Consider the following 13,652-nt stretch of genomic DNA (forward strand, 5'->3'; position numbering starts at 1 on the left):
TTTCTCCAGTTGGAGGAGGGTGGATCTTTATCTTGGCTGCCCAGCTCCCATCTCCAGCATGTTTCAGGGTGAAGACTGACTGTAGCTGGATCCTCCATATGAGGAGGGACAGCAAGGGACCTGGTGCTTCAGGAGTCTATAAGGGTAAAAGGAAAGGGAGAGCCACCTCTTGCCTTTATTAAATCACAAGAAGTAATTGAGGGAAGAAATGAGACTGGAACTTCTGTGTTGTAAGATTGAAACAGAACGTGTAGTTTAAGATGTATGAGGAAATATAAACATAGCACTTATTAGAATTTAAAAGCAGCGTTTTTCTAATATTGACCGAAGTAATGCAGAAACTTACCCTACAAAGACTGGTGCACCAAAATGAACACCCTTCCCATCCACCCATCTCACCAGCTTTATGAATATAATGGATTTGTTTTGTCAGGTTAAAGTTTATATGTAAGAATTCAAGATATGATGTTCTGTTTCATGAGTGTGCTGCAGGATTCATCATGGTCTTCTGCTTTAGCTGTAGAAAGGGACTGTGTTTATGTTTGCTTGCTAGGATCAATAGAACTATTCTATTGGGCTTTAACTTCTGGTGTCAAAATATGCTGTGCTAAAGGCTATGGCAGCACTCTGGCTCTGCAGTATGAAATGCAGGTATTCAAGGCTGCCGTAGCAAGTGTTTTTCAGCACTTTTGATTAGAAGCACTGGCTTGAAAAGAATATTTATTCAATGATATCTGCAACTTGGCTACTACACTTAAATATTCTTTGTTAATGTGTTTGAAAGACTGTCCTAGAACTTGACACATAAGGTGCTGGCAAGAGGATGGTGCTGTAAATAACAGGCTCCTTGAAAAGTCTCTAAATTATTATTATCTCCCTTATAGAAGGAAGAACAGCAGCAGCAATCCAGAAATTGAATAGGTCAAATAGGTATATGTGCCTGGACATGTCTCAGTCCATAACTCACCACTAGTGCTGAATGTTTGCAAACTGTTGGAAATTCAGAATAAGGGATCTGTAGTCTCTGTTTTGTGTTTGCTCACATTTGACTGCTCAGTGGACGCTGTGGAGTTGGAAGTTCCTGCCCACTTCTGTACTGAGTTTGATGAATTTGTATTTGAATGATCCATTTTCAGAGCTTTGGGTTGGTAACATTTCAAGTGTGTCAGGAGGGAAGTGCTTGCCCTGGTGCAGCTGCAAGCTGAAGGCTGTACCTCTGTCACCGGGAAACGCACACAATTGTTAGGTTGAACTATTGTGGAGAAACTACACTCCAAGGAACCTTCTTTATCTTGTCAGAAGTTTGTCAAGGCAGAGTATTTTGTTGTTGCTTTTCTAGGTTAAATTTAGGTGTGTGTGTGTCTCTCTGCCCCCCACTGTTTTTCCTTCTGTTACCCACCCCCACCACGGCTCCCTTTACTCTTTTTTGCTTTGTAGTCGTGCTCAGAGAATTTAGCAGCACTGTGGGAAGAAAACCTTGAAGCTCAGAGCCTGCTCTGCAGTAGAAAGGGCTGTGGCTGCACAGGGAGCTGCCTGTGGAGAATAAATCTGTGCTTGAGGGCCCCCTGCCCCACTTGCTCCACAACAGACAGGACAGACAGCAGAAGGGGAGAAAAGGGAAGGATGTGTTCCCCTGCCTGGCGAAGGAGAGATGTTCTTAAAGGAGAAGGTTCAGACATGGATGGTTAAGGGATAGAGACTGCAAAGACACTGGGGACTGTCACTTCTTCCTAAGTTCAGCATGGACAGATTTTATATTAAGAAAAAAATTTTATGAGGCTCTGTAGGAAAGAGGTTTAATTTAAAAGAAAAATTGCTGGAGGGTGTTTTTAATTAAGTTACATGTTGTTAATAAATAAAAACCAGTGAAAATTTAAAAGTCAGTATTTAGTAGCTCCATTTATATTTTATGTAAGTATAAAATCTGAAGGTTAGTAGCTTATGTTCACAGGCTTAGAAAACCTTTTAAAATATTTTTATTGTTATTTTTCTTAATGGTACTTGATAGTTTGACCAGTGTGAGGCTAATAAGTTTTTTTTGGTGATTATTCAGCATTCAAATGCAACACATTAGTGACTGTGGTGTTATGCATTATGGATGAAGGTCCTCACTGTTATTAGGGATCTTACCTCTGAGACTGTCAAAGCCTTTATTTAGCTGTACAAAAGAAGAAAATGAGAAAGGTGGATTGTGTGTCACACAGGCACATGGGACTTCATTGATGTCCAAATGTGTTTTTGATCCAAAGCAGAGCACTAAAACTGACCGTGGGGACCTGCTGCTCAGGCACAGGGAATGTGGGACAGCAGGGATGAGACCTGGGGAGACGGATCAGCCTGTGGGATCAGCCCCAGCCTGGCAGGATGTCAGAGCTCTGGCAATGCTATGCTTGGGCTGCTGCTCCTCCCAACTGGCAACGTGTCCCTTCGGTGTCGCACTGTGTGCGCTTCAGCCCACGTGTGCCTTATCTCCTTTTGCCAGATTGTTTTTCTTGCTGCACACATCTTTACCTTTTCCACCTCATCTCAGTTGTTTTGAAGCATTCGTGCTTCTTTCTCGTTGCTCTTCCCTACACTTCTCCTTTTCTCACTTCCACTGTTTTCAGGGAGGGAGCAACTAGAGGAGCAATTGGGAGCTGGGGGTGTTTAACCTGGAGAAAAGGAGGCTCAGAGGGACCTTATCTCTCTTCAGCTACCTGAAAAGAGATTGTACCAGGTGGGGGTTGGTCTCTTCTCCCAGCTATCAAGAGACAGGACAAGAGGAAATTCCCTTAAGTTTTGCCAGGGGAGGTTTCGCTTGGCTGTGAGGAAGATTCTGTGGATGTGGCACCTGGGGACGTGTTTTAGTGGAGAACATGGTGGTGTTGAGTTAACGGCTGGGCTTCATCTTAGAGGCCTTTTCCAGCTTAGTGATTCTAGGAATCTATGAAGTCCATATTCATCACCAGACTTTCAGAAGCCCAAGTGTTGTGCTCTATGCTAGGCAGCCTTGTTAGTGCCCTGGTAGGAGCAGAAAGGGGGTGGGGCAAAGGTGGCAGTGGATAAATAACTTTTTGTACTCTCTGACATGCGCATTTGCTTTTCTTGACCCATCAGCCTAAGGTTACCTACAGTGAGGTTGCTGTGTTTTTTTCCACTTCATCTGTGTGGCTGCATTTCTGTTGGACTGTTTTAAATAGTATGTTTGCGTGGGGCTGAAAGAACCTTCTGTTTTATAAAAGATGAAAACTTCAGGTCTGTTCAGTCAGAAAATTGAGACTAACATGGCTGCTGCTTCTCAGGCTGGTTGGAGCTACAAGGCAAAACAGCAATGGAAGCTGGTTTTGTTGTGCATCTTTCTGGTTTTAGGTAAATGCTAGTGATTTTTTTCATGGATAAGTCTTTTTCTTGTTGGTAAACAGTGGTGCAACCTTTTCTTTCTCAAGCTGAAAGTAGGACTGCAGGAGAGAGAGAATTTGATAACGAAGTGATTTGGTGTTTATTTTGGTGTTTCTTCTATATGAAGTGCACTTTGCATTGCATTTGGTTTTCTGCTGTGCTCAATTCTGTCAAATTCATGTTAGTTTTGTAGCCCTAATGTGTATCAGACTGGCTCCTTTATGGGCTCTGGGACACAAGAGCTGATTTGGTAAACTTGACATTCTTCCAAAGGGGATTAGTTGCTATGTAGGAATTGTTACAGCTGTTCCACTGAAAGCACTTCTGAGTGATTGTCTCTCGCTTGGAAACTACTTATCTAATCTCTGTCTTCTTTGGTATATTTTGTGGCATTCAGGACTTAGTGGGGGGGAGTGTGAAAGTCAGGAAAATTAACTTTTTGCCCTTTAAATAGGTCATAATTAAGGTACACTGGGAATAAAGCTGAACATAGTAATGTTGGAGATGACATTGGATTAATTTTAATTTTAAAATTTGGTCCTCAGGTTCTGTGGTGTGATTTAAAATAAAAATTGCCGTAGGTATTTGGTTTAATTGTACTTAATATGAGAGTTTGGATTTTATTTCTTACGAATTTTGTTGATTTAAAATAAAATCTCAATTTGGAGTTGCAAGAATTCTTGAAGGAATCGTTCTATGGCAGTATTTAGCTGTAATTCCATGTGACCAGTGCCCCTCTGTCTCTTACAGGACAGAAGCTGCTGTGTAACTGTTCAATCAGGTCTTACTTTTGTCTGATACCAGCCCATGTGTTTAGTTTCACTTCATGTTTCAAACAATTTTACATTGGTGGAACAGTAGGTAGAGTTGCATTGAGGTTTCTTTAATTTTATTGTTTCTGTAACCTTTTACTTTTTTTTCCTAGAAATAAATTTTTTAACATTACTATTTCAAAGTAGTTTTCATGCAGCTCCTTTATTTAAAAAAATAAGTTTATGAATATTGGGAAATAAAATATATTGTCTTTCACTTTTTGTTGTCAAACTACCTCTGTAATAATATGTACATATTCTTTATAGTTTCAGTGTTGGCAAAGCTTCCAGTTAGATTATGAAATATGTTTCAGATCTATTTTATTAACTGCTCTGGCTGTGGGAAATGAATATCAAAATCATCTGTTCCATTTCTGGTTTACGTTGTATTCCTGTCATAGTAAAACATGAGCTTTGAAAATCACAGCACTGGAAAAATCCTGTTCAAAAGCTCTCGCAGTCATAGATTTAAGTATGACTATGTACACGTTGGCAGACTTCTGTCATGGACAAGTGCATGTTCCTGTAAACTAAAAGAGCAAGTCATATAAAATAGTGCTAAGCTATAAAAAGTGATGTGAAAACTGTGTAACAGAATTCTGATCTTGTAATGATTTACAGCTGGAAGAGTAGAATTGAGTTTGGGAAAAAAAGATTACTTCAACTTTATATGAGGGGCTTTTTAAAATTTGTTTTTGTTTATTTTTCCCCTTTTCCTATCTCAGCTGTGTCAATCCAATACTGTTTGTAGGTTTGCTCGTTACATGTGGACCAGAAAATCCACTTGGGAGACAGAGGTGGGTTTGGCACTGCAGAGGAGGATTTTCAGTAATGAAATACTTGGATACAGGGAGACAGTCAGCTCTTCAAAGAGCTTTAGATAACTGCTCTATGTGGTATAAGGAGGGCAAAAATGAGGGAACAAATTGAGCCTTCTGTGCATAGGGAGCTGGAGAGGATGAGGTGTGCAAAGAAGGACTTAAGAGCCAGGAAGTGGGATAAATGACAGCAAGGGAGCATGAAGGCCACGTACTTGAAATGAGAAGGGAGGGAGACGGGAGGAAACATCAGAAATACGTGAGGCACTAACAGTGTCCAGACAATGGCAGAAGATGAGGAAACACCTGAGAAACAAGAGTTTAGCTGCTGTTACAGAGATCCCCTCTGTTATTTGGAACAGACAGAAATGCAAAGAGGGGCTGTGTTACTTGGGGGCCTCATCCCAAAGCACTGAAACTACAGGGTTGTTCCAGCCTCTGAGGGGCTTTAACAAGAGGCAGGGAGGACCAGCTTTGCTGGGTGGGATCTTCAGGGTCACCGTGCTGAGCAAAGAGAAGGCAGCTCTCCAACTAGAATTCATCTCTCCTTGGTCATGTGTCATCATTCTCCTCCACTGTCCTCCCCCTTCCCTCCATTCTGAAATTCTTGCTATTTTCATGTGTGCACGTTCAGTGGAAATTTCCAGTAGACTGCCTAGACTGGTGCCAAGTTCATATACTTTTGTCTTCTTCTATTTAATGTATTAAGTAGAGAATACAGGTAATTGCATAGGTAGTTTATTTGGTTTTATTATTGTCATTTTCTCCCAATATGTTTTTTTTTCAAGTATGCCAAAAGTAAATGCTGCCTGTTATGGCAGTGCTTATTTGCACTTACTTAGGTGCCTGGAATTTTTTTTACCACCTTGAAAATTATTTTTGTCAAACCTACAAACAATTTGAGTCATTTAGGTTGATTCATAGAGTAGTTTGTGTTGGAAGGGACCTTTGGAAGAGCTTCTAGTCCAGTTCCCCCTTGAACCTCTGGATTTAAAGTTAGAAGCTCCTTTATCTCTTGGTCCCTCTCTGAGGTACCTGGACATGAACAGGGTGGTAGTAGTATTGTATTTTGTCATTTATAGTCTTCAGACAACAACTATCACTTGTAGTGCTGTTTGCTGCGTCCAGCAACTGTTGTAATGCATTCTTGGGTTTCAGATTTATACCCCAAATACAAATTTGCTGCAAGCCCCTCTTCAAGTTAAAAAAACAACTCTGGTAGATAAATGCTGGAATAGCAGCTTGAGCTCTGCAGTTTAAGTGGCCAAAGTTAAAATTACAGCTTAATATTCTCATCAAGCACAGTTTTATGCAAAATCTGGAACAACTTAATCAAAAGTTTGAAATCGCTGCACTTTGTGGCTTATTGGCCTTGTCAACAGCACTAGCAAGGCTATGGAAAATGCTTGGGTTCTGGTTTTGGCAGGGAAAAGTAACCACAAAAATATCTGAAGTGTAGTGTATTGTGGTGTAAGAATGAAGAGTCTGTGATGTATTACTGGCTACGTGCTCCTAAAATCTGTGTGTTTCACTTTGGTTTGCTGACTTCATTGGTTTTTCTTGCTCTGTACAACTCTCCATTGTGGAACAAATTCACCTCTAAAATTGGAACTGGGAGTCAAGATGGAACAGAGGTACTGACCCAGAAGAATTAGTAAAGTTCTGCTTTGAAATTTGTTCTCTTACCTTTTTTTCTTTCTTTTTTCTTTTCTTTTTTTTCCCCCTCTCACCATTAGAATACTAATGGCGTAAGAATACTAACACTTTTTTTCCTCATTTTCACCTCTAAAATTTCTGATTAAAATCCCAGAAAACACTAATTGAAAAAAATCAATATGGGCATTTGTTATTACATGTGTAGTATTGTAAGGCTCATAAATTAACCAATGCTTTCACATCAAGGCAGGGTAAAGTACATTGGCATTACAACTGTGGCCTTGAATTCAGATATGCTTCAGCTGAATTCTATGTGTTAGAAGACTTAGTGTTGGTATTTTAGTTCCCCCACTGTGTGTAAGCATTAACTGTATTTCTTTGTGTTTCACATCCTTTGGGTAGTCTGAGTTATGTTTCAAGAAATATAATTTGTGTGCTTTTTTTTTTTTTGGTAAGCCAGTCTATTTAATGCTGGCAAGGTAACAAAATCAGGGCAGAGATTAGTGAGGAAAATGATGAATAATCCAGCTCCTTCAATCTTGACTACTTTGTATTCCCAATGGTTTGCACTACCATCATCATAACTGTGCTGTGTCTTTTGCTGATGTCTTCAATGTCAGTTTTTAAAATAAAATTATGAGAAACAGCTGGGCCTATTGTGGCCCTTCTTCTCCAATTCATGCTCTTAGGGCTTCATCAGAGACTGACAGAAAAAGGAGCTTCAAGAAGAGTATAAAAGACAACATTGTTCTATGTCCAGGTCTATTCTGAAGTCTTGGCCAAGCATTGACTGTGCCAAAGAGCCCTTCTGGGCTATGTAAATCAGGAAGAAAATCACAACAAAGCTGTATACGACTGAGAGACATCCTCTCATGGAAACCACAGTCTTTGTGCTTAATTACTTAAAAACAACTTTAAAAAGTCATAGTCCTTTATGTCCTTAAACCCTCCTAAAGGTGTATGGTGTATGTTTTGTGTCTCTCAGTACATTTGATCCCAGTGAACCCCGTGAGGGAAGATGGGTTGAATCCTAAGAGCCGAAAGAGAATAATGCCTGATTTGCTGACGGAGCCTCCTGCCATAGACCCTGTTTACGAAGCTCGTGTTTACTGCAATATTCCCACCATTGCTGAACGCAGCATGGAAGGTAAGCTTTGGGGGTGCAAACCACAGTTTAGTTGCTTATTTCTGTGTGCTGTCACTGGAAATGATAACTTTGTGTATGGTCAGTTCTTTGGTGCTTGGAGAAGTACAGCAAACGCCTGCTGAATTACCTTAGATCATTCAAAATATGTTGTTCTTCCTTCCTTCCTTTATATCCTGTCTTTGTCGTGATTTTTGGAAGTGTTTCTGTCTCCAGCCAAGGGTCAGCTATAGGCCAAAAATGGAAAGGGTTAGGGGAGGTATAGCTATTTAATATTTGAATTGTAATTCTGATTACAAGTGTGATGCATTGCAAATATTTGATTTGGAATTCGAGTAAAAAAAAACCCGCAGAAGTAATTAATTTAGGAATTCCAAACCATTAGACATGGTCAGTTAGAAGGCATATTTGCATTCTTTCCCCAATAGCGGCTGCAGCAGCAAGTGAGTCTGAAATAATTCCCTCATTAGCATATCCCACTAATGCATATAAAATAAATTACAAACTAGTATGTCAAAAAGCTCCAGATTAGACACACTGCAAAATCCATCATTATGATGGGGTCTGGGAGAGAAGCTTTATAAAAGTGGAATAACCTTATTATGTTGGCAGAGTTCACTGCTTGAATAATGTCTTGTGTTGTTGTTGGACTTTAGATGTACTGTGGAGATGTGCTAAGAAACTCAGTGTTGTGTAACTGATCTTGCAATTTGAAGTGAAATCTTTCTTGGGATGGGAAGTTATAATTGCTTAGAGGTGTTTTCTTTCATTGCAATACCAAAGCTATCAAACTACTTATACCTGCTTTTTTATTAAAGAAAGTATGTGCAGGTAACATTTTTTTCTCTCTTTTATTCTTCCTGTTTCTTCACTTTAGGTCATGCACCTCATTATTTTAAACTGGTGTCTGTTCAAGTGTTGATTCGACATGGGGATAGGTATCCACTTTATGCCATTCCCAAAACAAAGAGACCTGACATTGACTGTATGTTGGTGCCCAGCAGGTAAAATTCTTGGAGTTTGTCATTCCTAAGTGCTTTTTTTGCTTGAGAATGATTCTGTTCCTCTTTAAGAAACAATTTGTGCAGCCTGAAGTACATCATGTCTTCTGATCTTTATGTATTGTCACGGTTTAAAAAAACAAGCCCTGTATTGGTGGTGCACAATACTTTCTTTGTAACAAGAACTATTACCTGTTACCAGTTCAGACCAGAATAAGTTCTTTGTATTTCTTTAAAAAGCAAAAACTATTTAACTGAATATTTGTTACCATTCCTCTTAAACAAATTTCTGCACATTTTCAAAATATAAGTGCAGTGTTTGAGATAGTCTCTTCTATTTCAGCTCAGCATGCTTCCTTTCATTGGAATACAAAAGGGTCTCAGTCAGTTCATCACTACCATAAGAAAATTGATATTTGTATTTTATATTATTATTATTGTCTTCTGCTTTTCAGAAATACATGCTATAAGTTCCCTCAGATTAATGATTTGTGTCAAAATTCAGGAAAAAAATGGGAGTTGTGCATTTAACTGTTAAGTGCAAGTTAGCAGAAAATGCCGTTTGCTACTTGAAAACAACCCTTTTCCTGTAGTTACCACTCACTGTTTAGAACTGTCACACTTAAGTTATGTATGTCTGACTGACATGAAAACACTGTGTTCCTTTCTGTACCAGTATAGTGTGCTTCTGCCTAACATCATGTCTTTCTAGGTCGTTGATGCCTGTTTTCATACTGAACCACTTTGAGCTGTTGATATTATTTGAATTTCTTCTCTTTTGTGTGGAAGAACCTGTTTTTATTGTTTGGAGTTTACTTGCTGATAAAGATGAATTATAGTGTAGAGCAGATGTAAATCATCAACCTTTGCCTTAATTTGCTTGATTACACGTGCTTTTTTTCCTTTTCAGTAAGATCTATGGTATTATTTTTTTTCCAATGGAGGAATTACCAGTGAACCTACTGAATACTTAGAATTAAAAGAAAAATATCAAGAAAAACTATTAGATATGTTAGCAGAACCTCTAGGCAAATATGCACCTTTATGCTGCTGCCCCCTCAGCAGTGTCAAGTGTGGAGATTTTGGTGACCTGAGGGCTGGGTCTGCTTTGTGTTCCTGCACACATTACCCAGGAAAAGAGGCACAGTAGACATGCACAGCAGGGTAGACACAGCATGAATACCTTTTTCCAGAGGAACATGGAATCTCCTCTGGTTTTAATTCTACACCAGAAAAGCAAGAACATTATTTCTTCATTCAGAATTGACTTCTCTCTGTCATGCTGCAAGTGTTAATGCCACACTGAAAGTGCATTTCACCTCAGTGCCTGGGAAGATCATGGAGTATATCCTCATGGAAGCATTTTAAGGCACATGCAATACAAGGAGATGATCCCAGACAGCCAGGATGGCTTTACTAAGGGTAAATCATGCCTGACCTGTCTGGTGGCCTTCTGTGATGGAGTGACTGCAATGGTCAGCAAGGGAAGATGGACCGACATCATCTACCTACACTTCTGTAAGGCTTTCAGTACAGTCCTACATGCCATCCTTATCTCCAAATTGGAGAGACACTGATTTGAAGGGTGGACTGTTCAGTGCATAAGGAATTGGCTGAATGGATGCAGGCAGAGCTATGGTCCATGGCTCTGTGTCCAGGTGGAGGCCAGTGATGAGTTGTGTCCCTCAGGGCTCTGTCTTGGGACTGGTGCTCTTTAATACCTTTATTAATAACATGGACAGTGGGATTGAGTGCACCTTCAGCACGTTTGGAGATGAGAAGAAAGTTCTGTCAAGCTCTAGAAGTGGGTCCACAAGAAACTCAAGAGGTCCAACAAGTTCAAGCACAAGGTGCTGCACTGGGAATCCCAGACATGAGCACAGACTGGGAGAAGTCATTGAGAGGAGCCCTGCAGAGAAGGACTTAGAGGTTCTGGTGGATGAAAACAACCAACAGTGTGTGCTGGCAGCTCAGAAGGCCAGACATTGGCTGCTTTTCTGTATTCACACTTCAGCTTCCACTCAAAATGCTTGTTTTGTAAAGAAGTGTCAGTGGTCTGATATAACATCCTCTAAGAGAACTTTGATTCCTTGAGGGGCACCCAACCCCAAAAGCATTCTGTGCCCACTGCAAACTTACTGGCTTCCTGAAATTAGATGTGCAATCCTGAGATTGCAGAGAGAAGACCAAACTCCAGCTATCTCTGCCACAGAGCTGAGTGGGCAATTAATTTCTCTAACAAGATGGAAAATGAATCGTTTGCTAATAGCTACGATAACAGTATTAATGACTAACCTTTAAGGGGTGAGACTATTTTCATCATGAAATACTAAATAAAGAAATATGATCCAGATTTTTATTGAGTTCTTAGAGGCTCTGATCTTGCTTAATATCTGTCATGTTAGAAGGTATGTGAGAAAGCTTTATTGAAATGATGTTAACTGCAAGTGACAATGTTGGATGAGTAGCTGTTTTTCTCAATATTAGAGTGCCACATGAGACCTCAGTTTTGTATTTGTCAGAGAAGCTTTTATAGCTATTTCCACTTCAGTTTCAATCAAGGAATACAATATACAGGCCCTGGAGTCATAACAACTATTCATAAAAGGCAAGGAATAGTGTGGCTTTTGACAGAGAATGACCAAGTGGAGCAGTGAAGAGGGCATAGTGTCAGGCTCTGAGGAGCCCGGCAGGGTAGGTACCCTTGGCTCTCACAGATTTATGAAGCATTAGAGCATCAGTGTGCAGATGATACATCCCTTACCGTTCACAGCCACTGAAAGACTTTGTCTCCTCCAGAGCACAATTTATGTAAAACAGAATCTCCTATTTTAGGATGGCAGAAAGATTAAAGGACTTGGCTCTGCACTGCTCTGTTCAGAGATGTTAAAGCTGACCTTACTAAATAAATTGTTACTGCTTTGGCCATTGTTTTGAGTGAAACGTTTATTACTTTAGCATCAGGGAGCGATTTGCTGTGTTTGGCTGTCTGGCTTATATTCCTTTGTGATGTAAATGTGCTGCTTGATTGTAAACATTTATAAGGAGAGTATGGCAAGGTCTGTGATCGCTGCCTTTGAACTGCAGGCTTCTTGATGCTATGCAGTTAAGTTGAGATGTCTGATTGAAAGTCTGGCTTGTTTAAGCTTTCTGGAGTTATTACATCAGATAAGCACACTGCTCATGTGCAGGCTGTTCTTTGACTTGGCATTCAGCTGATGGAATTCATTAATTAAGCAGATTATGCTACAGCCCCATGGACTTCTAATGGATATGCAAAAAAGCCTTGAGGTCACTCTTTGGTTTTGTGAATGATGGATTGTGCCATATAAGTGTGGAATGAATATAAGCAAATGGATTAAATGCTTTGGAGGTTTCTTCCATCTAAAACTTCCATTAATGTTATTATTTTCATTGTTCTGGATGCAAATTTCCAAAGGGAACTGAATAATATATACTTTTTTCCTCAAGAAAATTAATTGAAGGATGTTATGAAAATCTTTTCATTTTAGTGTTTGCTTATGCGGAAAATAAATTAATCTCCCATTTTTGTTCCTTATGTAGCTCACATCTATAGTGTGAAAAGTAAAAAAAATATGCAGTGTTTCTTCACTGAGTTTGCATATGAGAGAGGGAAGATGTGCTTTTTGGAAGATGCTAAAATGATTTCAGAAGACTGCTATAATTTGGTAGTAAGCTGGGTTAATTAGCATATACTTTAAGGCATTCTGAGAGGTGTTGATGTTAATCATAAGAAGCTTAGTAACAAATACTGAAATTTTATGTTCAATATGCACTTGTTTTGAAACTGCCACAAAAATGAGATGGAAATGTGTGGGAGAGGCAAGTATCATAGTATGAGCTAAATGAGGTGTGGGCTTTGCTTGGAGTGAGGTTAAAGTATGATCCAGACCAGAATTAGGTGAAGAAAGGTCTCCTGACTACTCTAAAGACTCAGAAGATGGTTTGGGTTGGAAGGGACCTTGCAGATAATTTGGTTCCGAGCCTTTGACAGGGGAGCACTGTAGAGTTTGTTATAAAAATGTAAAAGCTGTGAGATCTTTATGAATAAATAATTCTCAACAGTACTACTAGTGCTGTAGAATCTATTTTGTAGACTGCAGGGATCTATTGTTGGGTTTATTGGCTCTTTCCATTCATTTGTCTTCCAAAAAGGAAACAGTGTAGTCCTTGGATCTGATGCTTTTCTATCTACTTGAACTTAACAGAAAATACATGTTATTTTTGCTTAAAGTTATAAAATAATTTTTTACATTTTAAATAAAGAGAAAAGGGACTTGCTGTTGGTACAGTTTGCAGACAGAATCTTGTGTAGTACAATTAGAGAAAGCTCATGTCTGTGTGTCAGAAGCCTGGAGTGGTCAAGTTTACTCACCAGGTTACACTGAGGGCTCTGCAACTCCTTGTGAGAAGCTTGGCCCTCTCTGCTTTTGCCATACATTTTTGTATCTGAACTCCTCCAAGAAAAAGGAAATTTTATTGAGGGATGTCAGCTCAGTTCCTGGCAGCAATACACATATAGTTCAAATAGTTGTGCTGTGTGATTTCTTCCCATGTACACTGGTTACAGTGTAGCAATAAAGGGGTGATGTTTCGGTTTTAGAGCTTTTTAAGACCTTTACGAATAAGATATTTAAATATTGAATAGGGATTTAAATGCTAGTGTGTGAAAACTGCAGTATTAAATCCAGCATCTATTATCCAGTGTTTAGTTGGTAAATAACAAAAAGATAAGCTGAATTAATTATTTGAGTGAAAAGAAGCATCCTCAGCTTTCTTACAAATAAAATTTATTCTATTCTACAAAAATAAAATCATTAAA

The 13,652-nt window shown here is 39.3% G+C and overlaps 1 protein-coding gene across 3 annotated transcripts in view; it reads left to right on the forward strand.

The window, feature by feature from the left end:
• PXYLP1 (2-phosphoxylose phosphatase 1) overlaps positions 1 to 13,652 on the forward strand; it is a 47,863-nt gene that overhangs the window by 27,248 nt on the left and 6,963 nt on the right. For all 3 annotated transcript variants that reach the window (XM_071566540.1, XM_071566541.1, XM_071566542.1), the window contains exons 3-4: positions 7,650 to 7,811; positions 8,686 to 8,812. In XM_071566540.1, coding sequence (XP_071422641.1) covers positions 7,650 to 7,811; positions 8,686 to 8,812 — 289 coding nt within the window. The remainder of the gene's footprint in view (positions 1 to 7,649; positions 7,812 to 8,685; positions 8,813 to 13,652) is intronic.

The sequence above is a fragment of the Pithys albifrons genome, chromosome 11 (genome assembly GCF_047495875.1).
Source record: "Pithys albifrons albifrons isolate INPA30051 chromosome 11, PitAlb_v1, whole genome shotgun sequence".
Lineage (NCBI taxonomy): Eukaryota > Metazoa > Chordata > Aves > Passeriformes > Thamnophilidae > Pithys > Pithys albifrons.